Source organism: Danio aesculapii, chromosome 20 (genome assembly GCF_903798145.1).
Source record: "Danio aesculapii chromosome 20, fDanAes4.1, whole genome shotgun sequence".
NCBI classification, from domain to species: domain Eukaryota; kingdom Metazoa; phylum Chordata; class Actinopteri; order Cypriniformes; family Danionidae; genus Danio; species Danio aesculapii.
Window position 1 is genome coordinate 32,220,233 of NC_079454.1, and position 22,323 is coordinate 32,242,555.

General features: G+C 33.9%; 1 protein-coding gene across 1 annotated transcript; it reads left to right on the plus strand.

Moving 5' to 3' along the window:
- Positions 1–952: 952 nt before the first annotated feature.
- slc22a16 (solute carrier family 22 member 16) lies at positions 953–20,637 on the plus strand. Its single transcript, XM_056445446.1, has 9 exons — positions 953–1,242; positions 2,722–3,195; positions 4,557–4,674; positions 8,316–8,630; positions 9,064–9,292; positions 10,976–11,103; positions 16,273–16,382; positions 17,938–18,037; positions 18,217–20,637. Exons 1-9 carry the CDS (start codon positions 1,193–1,195, stop codon positions 18,388–18,390), a joined length of 1,698 nt encoding a protein of 565 aa, XP_056301421.1. The 5' UTR covers positions 953–1,192; the 3' UTR covers positions 18,391–20,637.
- The last annotated feature ends 1,686 nt before the right edge of the window (positions 20,638–22,323 follow it).

Below are 22,323 nucleotides of genomic sequence, written 5' to 3' on the forward strand. Positions count from 1 at the left end.
AATCATTCATTTTCTTTTCGGCTTAGTTCCTTCATTAATCTAGGGTCACCCCAGCGGAATGAACCTCCGACTTATCCAGCATATGTTTTATGCAGCTGATGCCCTTCCAGCTGCATCCCAATTCACACACATAAACTACGGTCAGTTTAGCCTACCCAATTCACCTGTACCACATGTCTTTGGACGTGTGGGGAAACCGGAGTACCCAGAGGAAACCCAACGCAAACACAGGGAGAACATGCAAACTACACACAGAAATGCCAACTGACCCAGCCGAAATTTGAGTAAACTATGTGTTTGAAACAGCATTTACAAATGTAATTCTAAATATGATAACACATCAAAAATATTTTAATAAACTGTATGTAGTTCAGGTCTTCAGTATTTTGTGTTTACTTATAAACCCAGATTGCTGTAATCTGTGCTCAACAATTTTTGCGGTTGAAAATTTAACCCTGCAGTTTAACCAAATTGTTGGTATATTTTATAAAACAATGTATACATCTGCACACAATAACTTGAACAGTACTGACAGGTCGTTGCCTGTATTTTAACCCTAGTTTCCCTTGACTAACCCAAAAATGTTTAAGATCAAAAGTTGTTCCTGCAGCTGAACAAGGTACCATAATGCAATTTGAAATTGCAAATAAACAGAAAACTAAATGAATCACACTGCTAATGTATTTTAAAGCGTATGAATAATTAAGATGAAGCATTGATTGGATAAACATTGGCTAGAATAATTATTAGATTTTGCTCGTTTTGATGAAAATTATTCACAAATATTACAGACACTCAGACACACAGAGAGATATGCTCAAGAAAAGTGGCACGTTCACACGTCTAAAAAAATTTCCAGGGGCACCGCGAAGTGCTTTGTCACTTCTTTCAGCCCTTGACATCAGTTACGCACGATAGAAAACAAGTCTGGCACACTTGAAGCATACGAGGATGAAGCAACATAATCTAATTTCAGCTTTTCAGGGCACTGGTGGCTCTTCGCTATTCGGGGTGTCGCATTACCAAACGTTACCCAAACTTTTTGGATTTAATCATTGCTAGCCGTGGAGTGGAAAGTTCCCCACCGAAACCGCCCCTCCTACTACTAAGGATCTATGATAGCAAACATGTACAAATTGACAAGAGTCAGTTAAGAGCGCTTCACACTGTTGAGGACCCAAACCAGTTTAAAATGACCACCGGCGTGGAGAGGCTTTTCGACGAACTTGGACACTTTAAAAGGTACGCTACTTTTGTGTCCTCAGTAAGTCTTTAAAGGTATCTCTTCATGTCAGTATGTGATGTTGACCATAAAACATCGTATTCATATCATATGAATAATGCTTTATTTTCAGTTAATTTGGTGCTAGGTAATAAATTCGCCCGAAGCTATAAAAGGGATGAGCAGGTAGAACAAGTTAACACACATGGTTTAAATACTTTAACTAGGATAACAAAACGTACGAAATTCAAGCGATATTGTTAAATGTTTATTTAATCTGAAAATAAGTACATTTTGGCGACCCATGACCCGTTAAAGATGGAAGTCAAAGGAGAATGAGTGAGTGACACAAATAAGTCATTTTTGGCTGAAGTAAATTGTTCTTCTCAGTATTAATGTATTTAAAATAAGGCGTTTTTTTATGTTTTTTTTTTTTTTACGTCTAGTCTGTTATTCATCACTTCAGAAAGTATTTTTTTGACCAACTAGTGGAAGTCGTGCTGATGGGAAACCTTGTTAACTGTATTACAATGAGCCCTGCTGTTATTAGCTACTGTACTTTGTGACACTAGCGATGTACTTTTTTCTGAATGTGTTTTTTCATATAATTGCCGGAATTTTCTGAACTCTGCACAGCTTTGTTGCAATTAAGCCGTTTGTAAGTACATAGGACCATGAGGTCCTGGTTGCGGGGTTCATTGCAGAAAAAAAACTCCAACATTAGTTTATTTTTAATTTATGAAAAGCTAGATATATCAGAAAACATTTGAAACTGTCATATGGTCATGTTGCAATGTGTCCTTCCCTCACGTTACAATGAGTCCCTCCTATGGGGCAAGTTGTCTCACTTCCATTCTTTTTGGATAAATACTGAATACAAACGTAAAAACTGACTGTTTACTGTGAACATCTAGTGAAAAACGAGAGAAATAATTTGCAAAAAGATTTCTATTGCATTCATCCTAGTTAATGCATGTCACTATGTACAAAATAGTTATTTTGTCTTGCTTTATGGCTATGAATAGTTTATGTAAAACTAGATTCAGCAGTTTTAGGAACTAATAAAATAACCAACTAAATATATAATAAAAGCATGTCAATTCTGCACCTAACTTATAACTAGGCCCACATGGATTCTGCATGTGCAGATCGAGTCTATTTTAGTTGTGTGTAAATTTATATTTATTCCGTTATTAAATAAATTTCAGTAATATTATTGACTAACATGAAAACGTTCATATGATTTACTTACAATACAGTTAAAATTTTATAATTTTTTATGTAATATATTACGTTTTTAGTTTCGATACACCCAAAATCATTCCGCACAAAAATAGCAAAAAATGTCCACAGATTATGTCTGGCCCTGCTTATAACCTAAAGTGTTCATATTAGTATTTTTTACCTTGGGTAAAAACTAATTCCAATGACAGCCTCATTTATTTTCTTCTTGAGTCTGAAGGATATGTTTTTCTTTCTAATTTTACCTTTCTCTTCAGGTTTCAGGCATGCCTCTACTTTGCTGCAATTTTCCAGGCCATCTCTTGTGGAATACATTACCTAGCCTCAGTGTTTTTAGTTGAAACACCAAAATTTCTTTGTAATGCTCCTTCAAATATCACAGATGTTCTCTATAAAAACCTCTCATTAACATCCCTGGCAGATATCTGGACTCATTATAAGCCAGGTGATGGACCTGTGGTTGTACGGACATCTCAAGGAGACCAGTGGGAGCTTAGTCCTTGTTTAAAAGCACTGCGGCTTGATGCCATTAATTTTCAATATGAATTTTTTGGGAACAAATCCGTGGAGTCTTGTGGTGCATTTGTATATGACCACAGTGAGGTTGAGCAAAGCATCGTAACGGACTGGGACCTGGTGTGTGAGAAAGAATGGCTGGCCAAGCTTACACAACCAACTTTCATGCTGGGCGTTTTGATTGGAGCATTGATGTTTGGGGATGCCGCAGATAGGTAAATTATTAATAATGATGATATTCAGTACACCCTCATGATTCTAAGCCTTTAAAAAATCATTCACTTGATTGGTTTAGTCGTATTTCAGATGTCCTCACAATTTTCCTTATTTTTTTTACAAATCTGTTCCTGAAGGATAAAGATCATACAAAAAAAGCCTAAAGCACTCCTTTTTTTAAGAAAACCCACAACTTTATTTTTTAAAGTTGAAGATAATATTCAAGCTAAAAAGCAGTAATCGCTGACATCCATTGTAGGAAAAACAAATATTATGGAAATCAGTTTTCAAAATATCTTCTTTTGTGTTCAACAGAAGAAAGAATGTCAAACATGTTTGTGACAAGTGAAGGGTAAGTAGATGATAACAGAATTTTCAGTTCTGGGTATCTGTCCCTTCAAGTTTGGATAACTGGAGTATATATTTCATAACACATAAACTATATATTCAAAGCAACAGATGAACAAGACACATAAAATGGCTTACATCAGTCCAGTGAATAAAAGTGAGCATATACACACTGTTAAAATGCTGGGTGCCAATTGATTTGTGTTATTTGTGTTGGGACAACATCAATTAAGTTAACTTTACAAATATAAGTGGATTGAACATAACACAATTAATTTGTTCCCCAAAAAAACCTGAGTTGTGTGGTTTCAGCTCATTTTAAAAAAGAAGCAGCTTAAACAAACAGCAAACACCATTTTTTTGATTGAGGCACGTTTGAAAGAACACAGCACCAACAGGAAAGAAGTGGTATTTTCGACTGAAAATATGAACATTAATTATTATATTACATCAACACATCTAATATTAAAACTAGTTTTAATACCACAAATGGATTGTCAGTGTATTTACAAGCAGTTTCTGACAGGACAGTGCACATGAATCACAAGACAAATTGACTCTATGTTATGCTACTACATTAAACCTCAATATTTAATATGGCGTGACGCTTTACAATTGGCAAATATTTGAATTTCCAATAAGATAGCTAAGAGCACTTAGAGAGCTTCACAGGATGTGCAGAGTCACACTACATGGTTGCACATAAACAGGATACCACAGGTTCACATTCCAGAAGGCTGGTAATGACTGTCCATTTCCACACTAGACAGCAGAGAACTGTAGGTATTTGTTTGTATTCATCTCACAGACTGGTCATAGTTTTACAGCAATAGAACAATATGACAATAAATATATCAGTCTCATTTAGAATGGAATCAATGAAGTCATGAAAAAACAGCGCACTGGTTTGCTTTGATAAAACACTTGAACTGTTTATCTTTAAACAGCTGTTTACTGTATGAATATTAAATAACAAAGCTATTAAAATATATATATATTTTATTTTTTCCAGAATTGGCAGACGGCCTGTTCTTATGGCTACCAGCTTGTGCCAGTTTATTTTTGGGGTCACTGTAGCATTCACAGGAAACTACTATCTCTTTGTGGTGATGCGATTCCTTCTCGCAATGGTAAGCTGATTGGTCCATATTCTGTATATCTGCATTCACATATGCTTACATTGAATGCCTCTCAAATGACAATTCTGCAGATAGTTTACAATCTGAGGGATGGTGGTAATATCGCTCGAAGCCTAATTAGTTAAAGGTTCTTTGAAGTGACGTCCATTTTATTTGATACATGACGTAATCTTAACCAAAACATGCAAATTTTGTATCCTAAAAACTAACAATATTGAAACTAACGTCTAAAAAACAATACTGAAACTAACGTCTAAAAAACAATACTGATAATAACGTCTAAAAAACAATACTGAAACTAACGTCTAAAAAACAATACTGATACTAACGTCTAAAAAACAATACTGATACTAACGTCTAAAAAACAATACTGATACTAACGTCTAAAAAACAATACTGATACTAACGTCTAAAAAACAATACTGATACTAACGTCTAAAAAACAATACTGATACTAACGTCTAAAAAACAATACTGATACTAACGTCTAAAAAACAATACTGATACTAACGTCTAAAAAACAATACTGAAACTAACGTTTAATAAACAAGACTGAAACTAACGTCTAAAAAACAATACTGAAACTAACATCTAAAAAACAATACTGAAACTAACATCTAAAAAACAATACTGATACTAACGTCTAAAAAACAATACTGAAACTAACGTCTAAAAAACAATACTGATACTAACGTCTAAAAAACAATACTGAAACTAACGTCTAAAAAACAATACTGATACTAACGTCTAAAAAACAATACTGAAACTAACGTCCAAAAAACAATACTGATACTAACGTCTAAAAAACAATACTGATACTAACGTCTAAAAAACAATACTGAAACTAACGTCTAAAAAACAATACTGAAACTAACGTCTAAAAAACAATACTGATACTAACGTCTAAAAAACAATACTGAAACTAACGTCTAAAAAACAATACTGAAACTAACGTCTAAAAAACAATACTGATACTAACGTCTAAAAAACAATACTGAAACTAACGTCTAAAAAACAATACTGATACTAACGTCTAAAAAACAATACTGATACTAACGTCTAAAAAACAATACTGAAACTAACGTCTAAAAAACAATACTGATACTAACGTCTAAAAAACAATACTGATACTAACGTCTAAAAAACAATACTGAAACTAACGTCTAAAAAACAATACTGATACTAACGTCTAAAAAACAATACTGATATTAACTGCTAAAAAACAATACTGATACTAACGTCTAAAAAACAATACTGATACTAACGTCTAAAAAACAATACTGATACTAACGTCTAAAAAACAATACTGATACTAACGTCTAAAAAACAATACTGAAACTAACGTCTAAAAAACAATACTGATACTAACGTCTAAAAAACAATACTGAAACTAACGTCTAAAAAACAATACTGATACTAACGTCTAAAAAACAATACTGATACTAACGTCTAAAAAACAATACTGATACTAACGTCTAAAAAACAATACTGAAACTAACGTTTAATAAACAAGACTGAAACTAACGTCTAAAAAACAATACTGAAACTAACATCTAAAAAACAATACTGAAACTAACATCTAAAAAACAATACTGATACTAACGTCTAAAAAACAATACTGAAACTAACGTCTAAAAAACAATACTGATACTAACGTCTAAAAAACAATACTGAAACTAACGTCTAAAAAACAATACTGATACTAACGTCTAAAAAACAATACTGAAACTAACGTCTAAAAAACAATACTGATACTAACGTCTAAAAAACAATACTGATACTAACGTCTAAAAAAACAATACTGATACTAACGTCTAAAAAACAATACTGAAACTAACGTCTAAAAAACAATACTGAAACTAACGTCTAAAAAACAATACTGATACTAACGTCTAAAAAACAATACTGAAACTAACGTCTAAAAACAATACTGAAACTAACGTCTAAAAAACAATACTGATACTAACGTCTAAAAAACAATACTGAAACTAACGTCTAAAAAACAATACTGATACTAACGTCTAAAAAACAATACTGATACTAACGTCTAAAAAACAATACTGAAACTAACGTCTAAAAAACAATACTGATACTAACGTCTAAAAACAATACTGATACTAACGTCTAAAAAACAATACTGAAACTAACGTCTAAAAAACAATACTGATACTAACGTCTAAAAAACAATACTGATATTAACTGCTAAAAAACAATACTGATACTAACGTCTAAAAAACAATACTGATACTAACGTCTAAAAAACAATACTGATACTAACGTCTAAAAAACAATACTGATACTAACGTCTAAAAAACAATACTGAAACTAACGTCTAAAAAACAATACTGATACTAACGTTCAAAAAACAATACTGATACTAACGTCTAAAAAACAATACTGAAACTAACGTCTAAAAAACAATACTGAAACTAACGTCTAAAAAACAATACTGATACTAACGTCTAAAAAACAATACTGATACTAACGTCTAAAAAACAATACTGAAACTAACGTCTAAAAAACAATACTGAAACTAACGTCTAAAAAACAATACTGATACTAACGTCTAAAAAACAATACTGATACTAACGTCTAAAAAACAATACTGATACTAATATCTAAAAAACTTTCTTGGGAACTTTAAAGCTGTTTCATTAAACATCAATCTTTCCATCTTTTCCCCTTTTTCTTTATTTATCCACACACTATTACTACCTGTTACATTTTCATTTAAAATCTTAATCCCATCACAGTGCAATCATCTAATACAAAACTGACCAGAAACAACAAATCAAATTTAACGTTTCAAAAATACCCCATTACCCCAAAAGCTTCTTGTTTGCCTAAAGTTGAAGTAAATCAATAGTGAATGTGTCAACTGCATTAAAACACTTTCCTACTTTTTATTATTTCAGATTATTGATTTAGAATGAGTTATTAGAAGAATTCAAACTATGTACATTTAGTAAGCTATAGTGATTCACCACAATTTTTGATAAAATATGTTAATGGGGTAGTATACACACGCACACGTACGCACGCACGCACACGCACGCACGCACGCACACACGCAAACACACGCATACACAAGTACTAGAAATGTATATATATATTCACATTCAGCCCATCTAAAATGTAGCTTAGCTTTTAGTGAAACATTAAATATTAGATAAAATATCTTTAGTTGAAACCTTGATTCTTGGTGATTTATAAAAAGCAAATCAACTGCTACTGACACTTTGAGAGATCAGATCAATCATTTCATTTTATACCACTTCAATGCAGTGTCAGGAGCCATGGGTATTAATTTACTGTGATTTGTTTGGACTCTCACAGTGATGTTTGCCTCTGACTTGCATTCTGTGAACTACTAAGAACCACAGTTTGAGCTAAGCAATCGCTTTACGCAAGTAATGTGTTTTACTGAAGTAAATTCACCTACGTCTTGGATGGAGTAAATGAGTAGCATATTTTCATTTTTGGGTTAACAATGTTGTTTGGGTTAACAACATCTCTGGAGGTAAAAAAGAAATCATACAAGAAACGGCTTCATTGCCATCTTCACTGTTTCCACATGACCTGCTTTTAATCAGTTAATTTAATCCAAATGATTTCTTTCTGTGTGTTGACAGGTATCGAGTGGGTATCTTGTTGTAGTCTTTGTGTATGTGACAGAGTTTACAGGAATTAAGGTGCGCACATGGACCTCTATGCATGTGCACGCAGCCTTTGCTGTTGGCATTATGGTAGTGGCTCTAGTGGGTTACCTTGTACGCATCTGGTGGATCTACCAAATCATCCTCACACTCAGTACCTCCCCGTTCTTACTTTACTGCTGGAAATTTCCAGAAACGCCTTTCTACCTGATGGCTAAAGGCCGGTACAAGGAAGCACAGGAGCTGCTGGACACTATGGCCTACATCAATGGCCTGTCACCCACACTTAAGGTAGACTCACTCAATAGCAATACTGTACATAGAATTCTGACATAATTATGCAGACATTTAGACATTTTTCAGCATCTTTTGGAAGAGAAGGTAGTTCCACCATAATTGAATTGATGTGAAACATTCTGTAAAAATCGACGTGCACCTCATGTTAAAATAAAGAAATGGAAAAAATTTGCATGCAGTAATAAATTGGTACTGTGTGTTAAAATGTACATAAAAAGAAATGCATGAAAAGTTTAAAATCTACCATGCATGCAGTATATTGTCAAAATTTACAAGGATAGTAGCAAATAGAACATATTTCATCATATTTTTTACAATTACAAACCTACACTAAAATTTGAATCGGTACAAATTGAAATTGAACTAGAACAGTTTTGGAAGCAATGTGGTAAACTGATGTTTACTTTTAATGCCTCACTGACCTTAGGTGTCAGATTTACTTGATGAATGCGACAGAACACCATTGAAGGACAATAAACAGGCAATGGAAGTTGAGAAAAGGCTGAGCATGCTGGACATGTTTGGAAGCTTGAAAATGGCCGGCCGCAGTGCCACCTGCTGGGCTATCTGGTTTATCGGAAGCTTGGGATACTACGTCTTTAGCCTGGGCTCTGTGAACTTGGGAGGAAACCAGTATATCAACCTCTTCTTGGCTGGTAATGTGACTGATGTGTGCGCATGTCTTGAAGCTTTGATGCACCCTCACGTCATTCCAAACCTGAATTATCCCATTTTTAAAAAATGTTTTTTCAAATAATGGGTTTTCTATTGTCATGCAATAACAACGAATGGAACGTGTAGCTTTTAAATTTGATGGAGGAGTATTATAAATCACAATTAGAAAGAGCTTTATTGCCAGGTATGTTCACACATACGAGGAATTGATTTTCATGAGCTTTTACAGTGCAACAGAATTACAGAGACAGGACAAAAAACAGATAATAAATATATTTTAAAAATAGAAGTAAGTAGTGAATGCAAATATACAAATTAACAAGTGTATGTACAGGTATATTACTATATACAATGGTATATGAGTATCATAGGAGTGGTTTGTGCACTTATACGTAAAGGGAAAATTCTGTACATTTTTAACTTTGTGTTGTTTTAATGCTGTATGCCCTTTCTTAAAAAATGTCCAGCTTTGAAAAATAGAGACCAGCTTTTTAAAAAGATGCAAAAGTTTCAAAGTGTGCCATATATTACCTGTGTTTTTGTGGTATATTATAGGGTCTTGTATAAAAATTAAAAACGATAAAAAAAGATTATGAATTAAAATTTTAACTTTTATCTATTGTTTGCCCCCAGAGCACCTGGGATATATACATATTGACAAATGACATATTATACACGTGTGACTATTCTTTAATACTTTTTTCCTTAAAGGGTTAGTTCAGCCAGAAATAAAAATGCTGTTATTAATTAATCATCCTTATGTCATTCCAATCCCCCCGAGACCTATGTTTGTCTTCTGAAAATTTTAGATGAAATCTGAGAGCTCTCTCACCCTCTATACAGCAACAGTCCCGAGAAGTCAAGAAAAAGGAACCAAAAACATTGTCAAAACAGTCCATGAGACTTCAGTGTGATTCACTACAACTGTAATCATATGAAACGCGAAAAACACCTTTGTGCTCCAATAATAAAAAAATATTTTATTTGCCTTTGTCTTCTTTCCTGCATCAGGTGAGGGAGGTCATACATTACAGACAGTACGGTGTATTGCCATTAGAGTCATTGCCTGTAGAAAATGCACATGCCAATCTGACACAGAAGTCATAGGGGAATGGAGTAATTTTTACAGGTTTTTTGGCACACAAAAGTGTTCTTGGAGCTTTGTATGATTACAGTTAAACCACTGAAGTCACATAGAAAATGTTCTGAAAGTGTTTTTCTTTCCTTTTCTAGCCTTTAAATGTCTCAGAACCATTGCAGAATCTCTAAAATATCTAGATAATTTAGTTCCAAAGAGTGTGGATCATTAATAACAGACTTTTTGTTGGGTGAAGCAACACTTTCAAAAGCTTAATGCAGATTGGTATTCAATGGTATTAAACTACGGACCATGAGCAGGACATTTCTTGAAATGTCTTCATTTTTGCTACAAAAAAAGAAGTCAGACCAAACAGCATTAGCATTTTGGCCAACTAACCTTTTTAAATAAAAACAATTATATTTTGTTTAACTGTTCATTTTAGATAAAAAAAAAATTCTCTATGAAAATACAACAAAACTTGACAAAAATGTTTAAACATTTAGTATGAAAGCTTGCACTGAATTACTTTTCATATTAAACTACATTAGCAGTACATTAATTATACCTATATGGCTGTTATTAGGTGCTGTTGAGGTTCCTTCGTATCTGATTGGCTGCTTTGCAATGGATCGGTTTGGTAGGAAGAAGACGTGTGCCCCGGCTCTACTGCTCAGTGGAGTAGCCTGCATGCTCATTATTGTGGTGCCCCAGGTATGAGATCTATTGAGGAATATATTGCAGTTCACTGTTAAATTCACAATGAAACACAACACTGTATATTTGTTGAATGTTTCATTTTTGTTTATCTTACCAAATTGGTAGTATTGAAGGAGGCTCTTATGGTAACGCATCATGCAAAATGCTTGCATTGCATATATTAAACATCACTCATGGACTATTCCATTTGCACACAACATACATTTAATATTGTGAGTATTCTGTTAAGTTACTTGTAAAAAGTAATTTATAACAATGTTGCTTTACTTTAAAAAAGTAACTGTAAATGTGGAACTTAGTTTCTTTTTAAACAAAGTAATCTACTATGTATGGGCTTGGGCTGCCTATTTTAAATACTAAATATATCATATATAAATAATAATTATAAATTAATAAAAATATTAAATTTTAAAACAGGAGTGTTAATAATTTTGACTTCACAATAAAAGTGAAATGTGAAGTGAATAAACACAATATAAAAATGTAAATTCACTAACAAGTCTTTCAACAGCAACCAAGGGACCTGGTTTTATGTATGGGCTATTGGTTGGATTTTGAGATTTGGGTGTTAAGCTAAGATTGAAGGAAGATAAACGTTAGTTAACAGGAGAATGTATAAGTGGAGCAAATAACTGGAGAACAACAGCAAACATTATTGGTTTAGTCAAGAATGTTCATGTAGAAAATAGCGAAATTTAGTTGAGCTTTTAAAAAAACACTCACTTTGAAATAAATTTGCAATACAGAAATCCAAACCCTAATTTTAAGTTTAGTGCTACTTTATATTAGGTGGCTTTATTAATATTACATTGAACTCACATTTAAATTTATCTTTTGGTGCAATGCACTTGTTATGTACATACATGCTTTTATTAATATTTTAAAAGTGCATTCATTCATTCATTTTCTTTTCTTCTTAGTCACTTTATTATTCATGAATCTGCATGTAATTAATTCCTGTATTACATTTATAATTTCACTGTTGACCCGTCCCTTATAATTTATCCCACCCTTAAACCTACTACCAAAACAAACTATACACCACTTCAATAGTACCACAATTGTAATACAAGACGAAATCAATAAGTACATTGTAATAATTTGTTGACGTGAGTGCCTAGTAGTTAGGGCACTTCAATTTCATATAGAGCATTTATGGCAGTTGGCAGGCTGTTTGGAGCATTAAATGAAGCACAAAAGAAATAACTATTTTGTGGGAAGTACGTGTCTCAAATTGATTTTTGTTCTGATTGACCTAGAATCAATGTTGTAATCATCATTACGTTCCTCGGAGGAACTGATTATTGAAATGAATGATTAACCCTGGCAGGAGAGTGCATGTGTGTGTGTGTTTGCTTTTCACATGGTAACTGAGGCAGCTGTTTGCATCTCATGTTCTGTGTTTAATGAATCTTTCTGCACCCAATTTCTCCAGTTTCTTTCCTTGGAGCTTTAACAGCAGTGATACATGTATTATACTTTAAAGTTTTGATTTCAACAGGTCCCGTGTTCCAGCAACTGACAAGTGTGAGTGAATGTTAGTGAGAGGTTTGTTTTGGTTATCATTATATTTTTGACTGGTGTTTATTATAAAACGATTGGTCACGGCATACACAACCCACCTCATGTACTATGGAAAGGGGTGTGTAATTATTGTGACAAATTACTGGCAGCTGTGTTGGTATAGCAACAAGGTTTTAAAAGCACTGTCTATTCTATTTAGAGGATGGGAATTTAGTGCAAAAGCTTGTGTAGATTAGAAGAGGAGAATGTTCTTCCATTTTCCTTACGAGTGTGCTTTGAAACCATCACTTCTGACATGATAGAAAACTCCCTAGTAGGATTTGTGGTATTGCAACACCTTTAAAGGAATAGTTCACCAAAAAAAGAAAATTCTGTCATCATTTACTTTCCCTTCACTTATTTCATGCAGGTTTCAGTTATTTCTATAAAAAAGATACTCTTGAAAAAAGCTGGAAATCTGTAACCAGTGATTTCCACAGAATTAGTTGCTATTACTATTGATATTAATGGTTACAGGTTTTCAGATTTCTTCAAAATATCTTATACAAGAAAGAAACTATCCTATAAAAAGGCAAACTTTCCCTTTAAGGCTAATTAGGATAAACAATTCTGTTGTTGTGCTTTGTTTTTGTTGTTGTTGTTGTCTGTATTGACTAGAGCATCCGGAATGGAGCAAGTCATAACATGCCTAAAATCATATTGTGCATGTCAAACAGACTGTCAAACTTGTCTGGCTTGAGATTAATAATTAATATCCAGCTGTCTGTTAGACATTGCATCAATGCAGATATCCATATGGTGTTATCTTTGGTGTCACAAGGCCAGTGTTTAAGCATCTGTCAGTGGGAATTATTTGTACATTAAAAAAAAATCATTTGAATATGTGAGATGTTGTAGTCATGTAGTAGTTTTCCTTAGCCTGTGCTGTAGTTTGTGCTAATTGTCAAAACCGGAACACCTTTTCCTCAAAGTCAGTGCTAAATTCAGTTAAAATAAGGGGTAGCGTCCTTAACATGTTGACTTGAGTTGCATATCTGCAGGTTTGAGAATTCATCTTGGTTCTTGAGTAACTCATGTATGCACATGCCCTATATGTCAGTTTAGAATGTATGATAAATTGCTGGACATAAACATAAAATGTTTCAGAATCAGTGTATTTTAGAAATGTTTTAACCATAATTGTTTGCAAATGTTGGAAGAATTTATAATAATATCATTATATCTACATAGATTCGCTTCTTTAAAAAAATTCTACTAAATAATAAATATGAAAAAATTATATCATAGCTTACACTAGTCAATAGTCGGTGACGACGAGTGACTGTGTTTATGAGTGTGTTATTGCTGCATCTGAAATTGCATTGACCTTTATCTTCTTTACTTCTTTATTCTCTATAGTAGGTGAAAAATAGTATGCAAAAATAATTGTCACAATACAACGGGTAAAAAAAACCCTACATTGATAACATGGCAAATGTAGTTCATCCAAATTAAATTCATAGTACACAAATTAATACTAGGGGTTGCAAAGGAATTATTTATTAAAAATAAGTACCTACCAAAGAAGGTACAGTGTTTATAAAACACTGAGTCACTCAGGAGGGAAACCAGGCACTCTTATTATGAGTGAGTCATTAAATCAGTATCAAGTAATTTAATCAAGTGATTCATTCCAAACAATGGCTATGAGAAGGTATTTGGGTTGAATATGTTATTACTTTGTAAAAAGGCATTCTATTTAGTATGAATGTAATTGGAATAAACTACATTTGCCATGTTATCTTTGTCAAATTGACCTATAAGCATCAGTTGCATTGGTAAGATAGATTTTTTGTTTAAGTGTACGTGCAACTCACCTAAAGTAATAGGTATTTCTGAAACTTTTGTTACCATTTTATGAATTTAGACATTTCACATACTGCAGTCAATAATTGTCTAATAAATAAAAGTCTAATAAGCTTGTGCTTCATCCCACTACATTTTCGACCATGTTGAAATATATTATTTTGTTAATGATATTTTATGTATGATACTTTGTTCGAAAATAAATAAATCAAATCAAATCAAAATAATTCAATAAAGATGACAAGTTTGAGCAAATTTGTACAACCACAATTCACATTGATAAACTACTAAGCAAATGTTAATATAACGTTATTGATAACACTTTTTATTTTGTTGGCAGAGTTTGATAATATATTAGTTTAACCCACTTTCTAGACAATATGGTAGATATAAAAGTACAGTAATAAGACAATTCATCCAAAAATGACAATTCTGTCATAAGTTACTCAACCATGAACTTGTCTCAAACTTGTTGATTTTCTTTCTTCTATTGGTCACAAAAGAATATTAGAATCTGGTGGCCATTGACATCCACAGTGTTTTTCCTCCTCCTTTTCCTAATTTTTCTACTTCTACTACTAATGCTAATAGTGATACTAATACTAATATTAATAACAGCAAATAGTTTTGGCACTTTTAAAAGTAGTGCCTTAAAGCACTTTACATGCATATGAGGAAAAGTTAAACAGCTAAACAGCTTCAGAAGACCGTAGAGCACACAATGGGACATCAGGGGTTAAAAGTTCAGTCAAATATTGAGAAGCTAAGGTTTTTCATTCAAGGCTTTATAAGCAAGCATGAGAATTTTTAAATCAATATGAAAACTGATAGGAAGCAATTTATGCAATTTCCCCAAGATAAGTCTAATGTGCCGCGTTGCACACTGCTCATAGTAAGAATTCTAGAGGTTTGCACCTGCTTTTGAACCTCCAGCCAACAAAGCATTACAATAATCAATTCACATAAACACAAAGATTAACTATTAACTTTTCAGCCACAGAAAAAGCATGAAATAAAGTTTTATGAAATCATTTTTCAATACAATTTTCAAATGATTTATGTACTATGGACTTTAAAAGGATATATGAAAGACTTTGTTTACATGTTTTAATAACTATATTCTAAAATGATTCAGCATTAACCCACATGTTTTATTTTTTACAAAATTCTGTGCAGAAATAGCAAACAATATTTGCAGATTCTGTCTGGCCTGGTTATAAGTGAATAAGTACTACCATATTGATGATTAAACTGTATTAAAGTATTGCAGTTGGTCTGAATTTTTCAGCATATCTAGTATGAGCAACAGCAATATTTTTCATATATTATGAACTGATAAAAAATTCAGGCCATTGAATGGAGCATGTTTGAGAAATGAAAAAATTTCTCAGTCAGTCTTTGTCACCAGTAAGTCGCTAAAAGCACAAACTAAACTGATCGTGTTAGTGGGTTGATATTCCATCAACATCACGCCACCCCTCATCGCTAATAGCTGCACTGCTGACATCTGAAATATCTCAATGTGGCTCGAGTACAGCCGTCGTTGCTCCAAAAAAATCTTTAAATAGACCTGTCATCTAAGGTAGCTGTTTATACATATGGCAGCTGCCTGCTTCTGAGAGGGGGTTAAAGGGAACATGTCTGGGGGACGTTTAGACTTGTGTCTGATCCCACATTTAATGCAGCCCTACTATGGCCTGCTCCTGGCAACGTCTCCCAACAGCTGATTGCCAAAACATTGTCGCAGATGAATGTACTGTAGTTTAACTGTATGATTCTCTCTTTTTGTTTCAGGATATCGAAGTGTTGGCTATAGTCCTGAGTATGACAGGAAAATTTGCCATTGCCATTGCATTTGGTCTGATTTACTTGTACACCTGTGAGCTTTACCCCACAATTATCAGGTATGTCTAATTCTAAAACAGAAAATGAAGTTGTCCACATTAAAGAATGGAATACACTACACCACTGAACAGATTTTAAAACATTAGGCATCATAGACTTGAGTGCAGAGTAAAATAAGTATTATACACTAAACCTGGAAGGATCACACACTGACATTTCAGGATGCTTTTGAAAGTCAAACTCAAGCAGAAATGTGTGCCTGATCGCTGGGAAATTTTATAAATTACAAAAACCCAAAATCTTGAGGCAAGCTCTGACCCATCTAGAAATGAAAATATCTGCAGAGTGTTCCAGTCTTAAAGAAATACAGTAGTTCAGCCAAAATAAAAGCATTGTGTACCAACGACAATGATGTCAAACTACCAACACTTATGCTGATCCTGTTTTTAAAAGGTAGCATTTTCTTAAAGTTAAATTAAATCATTAAATCATATATATTATGTTCAAATACAGTACATGTTAATTTTGGATATTGAATCGTTTTTTTTTTTTTTGCTGAATACATCTAACAAAGACATATATATATAGTTGAAGTCAGAATATATACAGTGTGGACAATCAAAAAAAAAATATTGCTGCACCTATAAGATAATAAGGGCACCTATGATGAAAATCATCATTTGTAAGCTGTTTGGACAGATCTGTGTGCAGGTATAGTGTGTACACAGTCATATTGGATTGATAGAAACACAAGAAGTCTCGTTTTAAAAATCTCATTGTGAAGTAGGAGTGTGGTTTTCCTCGCCCTCCGAATTGATTGACAGGCACCATGTTTCTATATTAACATGTCCACAGAACAATTTTTTGCGAATAAACTGAGATTAAAAAATTTGTTACAACTCTCTGTGATTTTTATAAGTTTTATAGGTTTAAAATAAATAAAAAAAACAGAGCATGTTTGTAACAAAGACAGTAAAATCGATATGTAAACCACGACCGCATGGTGTCAGTAAACGCTAATATGTGTGTGTGTGTGTGCTGCAAACGGCATTTGTATGAGACTCATCATTTCAGAAAGGCTTGAATAAACTCCACCACAAATACATGAAATAAACTTACTTGACATTTTTGACTTATAGTCTGTATTTCAGCTTCATTCGAGTCTGTCTCTGTCACTGTGCTGTTTATCCGATGTAATGCACGATGAGAAGCAGACACGCACATGGGAATGGTAGGCAGAGGGAAGCAACTCATTTCCATTTAAAGCCACAGGCTACAAAAACAGCTGCAGTATAGTCAAGACACCAAAATAGGCAAATTCTGGAGGCTATAATAAATAATCTGATGGGTATTTTGAGCTTACACCTTGTAAAAGGGGTAAAATAGGTGCCCTTAAAGGAGGATAATATTGAATTTACAATGGTTTAAAAGACTGCTTTTATTCTAGCCGAAATAAAACAAAAAAAGACTTTCTCCAGAAGAAAAAAATATGTGGAAAAAAAAACCTTGATCTGTTAAACATCATTTGGGAAAAATTTGAAAAATAAATAAAAATTCACAAGAGGGCTAATAATTCTGACTTCAACTATACTGTATATGTATCTGGTCCTGCAGGTCTCTGGCTGTAGGGAGTGGTAGTATGATGTGTCGGGTGGGAAGTGTTGTGGCTCCTTTCTGTGTTTACCTTGCTGACATCTGGATCTATCTGCCGCAGGTATGTATATCAATTCCACAGGTTTGTAAAGGCTACACATTCCCAGGTCAAAACTGAGTCTGTAATAGTAATCCTTGTGTTTTTGAACTTTTACTTCTAATAAACAGAGGGTTATAGTTAGTTTGTATGGACACTAATATAGTTAACTGTTGACTTTTTTCTCTTTATTTATTTTGTAGCTCATTGTGGGAATTCTGGCGTTCATTATTGGGATCTTGACTATGTTTCTGCCAGAGACTCTGGGAGAGCCCCTTACCTCCACTTTGGAAGAAGCTGAAGCTCTTGGCTCAAAGCCCAACACAAAGAACTCTGAAGTGAATGCACTAGAGATGAACCAGTCCATCAAAGCTTAAATCCTTTTTCACACAGGATTCCTAAAAGTGCCTCGACTGACTGACAACAGTACACACTCTATTATACAATCATTTCTTTTTTTTTGACAAATGTGATAGTTTTTTGGTGCAGGCTTTTGTGGGTGGATGAGGCTGTTGTGTGTGTGTGTTTGTGAGTTTGAGAGTGACATTTGAAAAATGACTGCTAAACATTAACAGTATATTTAACTGTGAATGTGAAATTTTTATAATTTTATCTTAATTTTAACACTGTCAGAGTTAGCAAGGCAGGACCTGGTGTATCTAAACCACTATAACATTTTTCCATTTCAGCCTGTTCACTTATGCACATATTGAGGTGCTGCTATAAAGGGTAATTTAAGCAGATAAAAAGATGAATTGTCTGTTAAAAATAATGTTAAAGTAGAAGCATTGCTAAAAACAAAAACCAAGAAATCAGTGTTATCGAAATAACCGAATTTCCCATCAAACCTTTGACAAACGTTGTTAAATGCATTCGATTTAGGTTGAATTTGTTAGCATTTTTTTTAATTTGTAGAATTTAAGAAATCCAAATCTCAAATTTTTCAGCTGATTTTAGCTGTTTTATTTGATTTTATTAGGAACGTGAGCAAACATTTTGATACATTTATGTGTTAAAGGTGCTGTATGTAAGTTTTTGACTCTTCTAAAGCATAAAAATACTATAATATGTTCGCAGATATTAAAGAAACATGCTAAGTGAACATTGTTGTTTATCTGAAAAACAATGTTGAAGACAGATATTTTGCTTTGAAAATGTACATTACGTGGCAGAACGTTGTCTTTGTTTTGGTTCTTTTAACCCACCCAATGCCAGTTTAGCCAATTATATTTCAGTGTTGCCTTTGTGAAAAACAGCGTATTTCATTCATTCATTCAGAATGGCTCTCAAAACATGCGGCCGTGCCCGAAATGCAACCTCCGGTGGACATTAGACACCGAAATGAGACGCAGATTCAGAGTTCCACATGAGGTGGTTAATTAGCAAATAATATAAATATTACGAGCGTAAACCTTAGGTGAGCAGGTTACATTGTAACCCCTTGTCAAAACACGCTACAGTACGTGATGAGATTTGCAGTGATAAGCAATTTGGCTGTTTGCACCAGACGAAACACGACTGAAATTTAAATTCAGCCATTCAGAAGCACAGAATATACACTCACTCACGAAATGGTAAGGTTTATGCTCTAATTAATACATATTAAACCTCTTTAACATTATTAAATGCACATGCAGAATCACTAATATGTGTTTTATTTTTTGAGTGACGGTGCTGAAGTTCAATTTCAAACCGTTTATTTTATTTTCAAGATCTGAGGTGAACTATCTGCTGCTGCTTTCAGTATATGGCAATAAATGTCATGTGAAATGGCATTCAAACTCACATTATTAGCATTTAACAATGAATAAAGCACATGAGGCGTACCTGAGGTGATCACAGTTTATCCTGTTGTCTAGCTGCAAGAAATAGAAACCATTTCTAAAATATCAATTCGAGGTGTTGGTTAGGACAAAAGCTCCACTTAATATGAAAAATATTTCTTCTATCATGTGCCGTTGCTTTTATTTAGAACACAGTTTAAATCAGCCTTTAAGTTCGACAGTCAGACCTGCTCCTCAATCTGGCAACCTGCGCTTGCATTTGTTTTAATCCAGGAATGTAATACTTAATTCAACCACTGGGTGTCAAATTTACATGCTGCACCTTTAAGGATTTTAAACCCCACCTAACCTTGTCCATTGACAATATTAGCACAAGCATTGCTTCAGTTGATAATGGAAACTTTTGTTTCTTTTGAGTTACAGTAACAGTGTTAGTTTTTATTCATTGAAAGTCAGAGCTTGTTTGTGTGAAGCGGTTTTATACAATTGCATCTCAGGATTAAGCTCCAAATGGATCAGTATTGTTCATAGTAAACTGTGACTGTACTTTAGAATATTTCAGAACTTTATTCGGGGTTTTTTTTTTTTCATTTTAATTTAATCCTCCTGTCCTGTGTTCTCGTTTGCTATGTATAGGACATGCCTTTTTTGTTGTTGAAGATTTAAAAGTAGTATCGTGTGCTAAAATTGTTGTTGTTTCCCTCAAGCTCTTAAATCTGTTGTGCGTTTTTGGACCAAAGAGACAGGGATAGTTGAATCTTACTGTAGTTACACACAGTTGTCATGGCAACATGTTTATCTATAAAATGTCATGTATTAATAAATATTATCTTTAAAACAGAGCTGTTTCACAAAAAAATACTGGTTTCAAATGTTGGTAATAGCAAGCTCTAAATGTGCTGTTCCCCTACCTTCAATTCCCTGGAGACAAAGAGCCTCTCATGGAAAAGGTGGGAAATATTTTCCAGGTTAAATATTTTCTCATTCGCCGTGACAGAGGAGGAGCCCCAGGATAAGATGTGTACAGCCAGTTCTTACTAAAAAAAGAAGAGAAAAACAGACATAAATAAATAACAGTGTATCATTGCAGTCAGAGGTTCTGAATGTATACAATACCTGACAAAAGTCTTGTTGCATGTCCAAGGAACAACAAATAATAACTTGACTATTTGGTATCAGAAGTGGCTTATATGAAAGGCAAATGCGTCTAGATTACGCTTATTTTACCAAAATAAAATATGATCATGCCTTGATTTTTAACTATTTAATTAGGACAGCAAGGTCTGACTTTGCTAAAACAAAGTCTTGTCACAGAAATAATGTACAGTATAGAATATGAAGTCATGGTGTTGTAGAAAAAGAATTAATATTGTGTATGACTCCCATGATATTGGACAACTGCATCCATACATCTTTGCAATGACTCAAATAACGTATTAATAAGGGCATCTGGAATGGCAAAGAACGCGTTCTTGCAGGACTCCCAGAGTTCATCAAGATCCTTTGGATTCATCTTCAATGCCTCCTCCTTCATCTTACCCCAGACATGCTCAATAATGTTCATGTCTGGTGACTGGGCTGGCCCATCCTGAAGCACCTTGACCTTCTTTGGTTTCAGGAACTTTGATGTGGAGGCTGAAATATGGGGAGCGCTATACTGCTAAAGAATTTGTCCTCTCCAGTGGTTTGTAATGTAACGGGCAGCAAGAATGTCTTGATACCTCAGGCTGTTGATGTTGTCATCCGCCATACTGAACGTAACCCCAAACCATGATTTTTCCTTCACCAAACTTGACTGACTTCTGTGAGAATCTTGGCTCAATGCGGGTTCTAATGGGTCTTCTGCAGTGATTGTGATGATTTGGATGCAGTTCGACAGATGATTCATCTGACAAATCTACCTTCTGCCACTTTTCCAAATGATCCACTAGAAGTCAAGTTATTATTTGTTGCTCTTATAACTGGGATTGATGACAAGACTTTTGTCAGGTAGTGTATAAAGCCACTAGTGTGTTATTCATTAACTTATAGACTTTACTGGGCATTCACATAACAACATGTTCTACTTGTGTTATTGGAGTACTATTGTGAGCAGAAGCATATTTCACAAATGGATCTCTATTGTGATTGGAACAATCTAAGTGGGCCTACTTTACACATCCCACACAACAAATTCACCCACTCGTTTATAACGCAGTCTGTGTTTCCAACTTCTGCCTAACAGTGGTGCTTTTTTAACACAAATACTGTGATATTGAGAAAAATCATATTACTCAAGAGCAAGAACAAACTTTTCAGCTGCCTTCACAAAATGATGAGGGTGGAGGACGGATGGTGGGGGTTGCGGGCACGCTTGTACCCTACTTATGCATGTGGTGTTTGGGTTATCAGTGCTGGCCTACAAACACAAATAGAAATGATCTCTTGTGGACAGGGCCAGCTGGACACTGAACTTTGACCCTGCTAAGATACCCAGCTAAGCACAAACACACATGCTCACACGGACGCATGCCTATTTCAGAACAA

Excerpts from the sequence above, each read along its gene's own strand:
- slc22a16 (XM_056445446.1), top strand. The coding sequence starts at position 1,193 with ATGACCACCGGCGTGGAGAGGCTTTTCGACGAACTTGGACACTTTAAA. Across the intron at positions 4,675-8,315 it reads TGCGATTCCTTCTCGCAATG|GTATCGAGTGGGTATCTTGT; the intron begins GTAAGCTGATTG and ends GTGTGTTGACAG. Across the intron at positions 9,293-10,975 it reads TATCAACCTCTTCTTGGCTG|GTGCTGTTGAGGTTCCTTCG; the intron begins GTAATGTGACTG and ends GGCTGTTATTAG.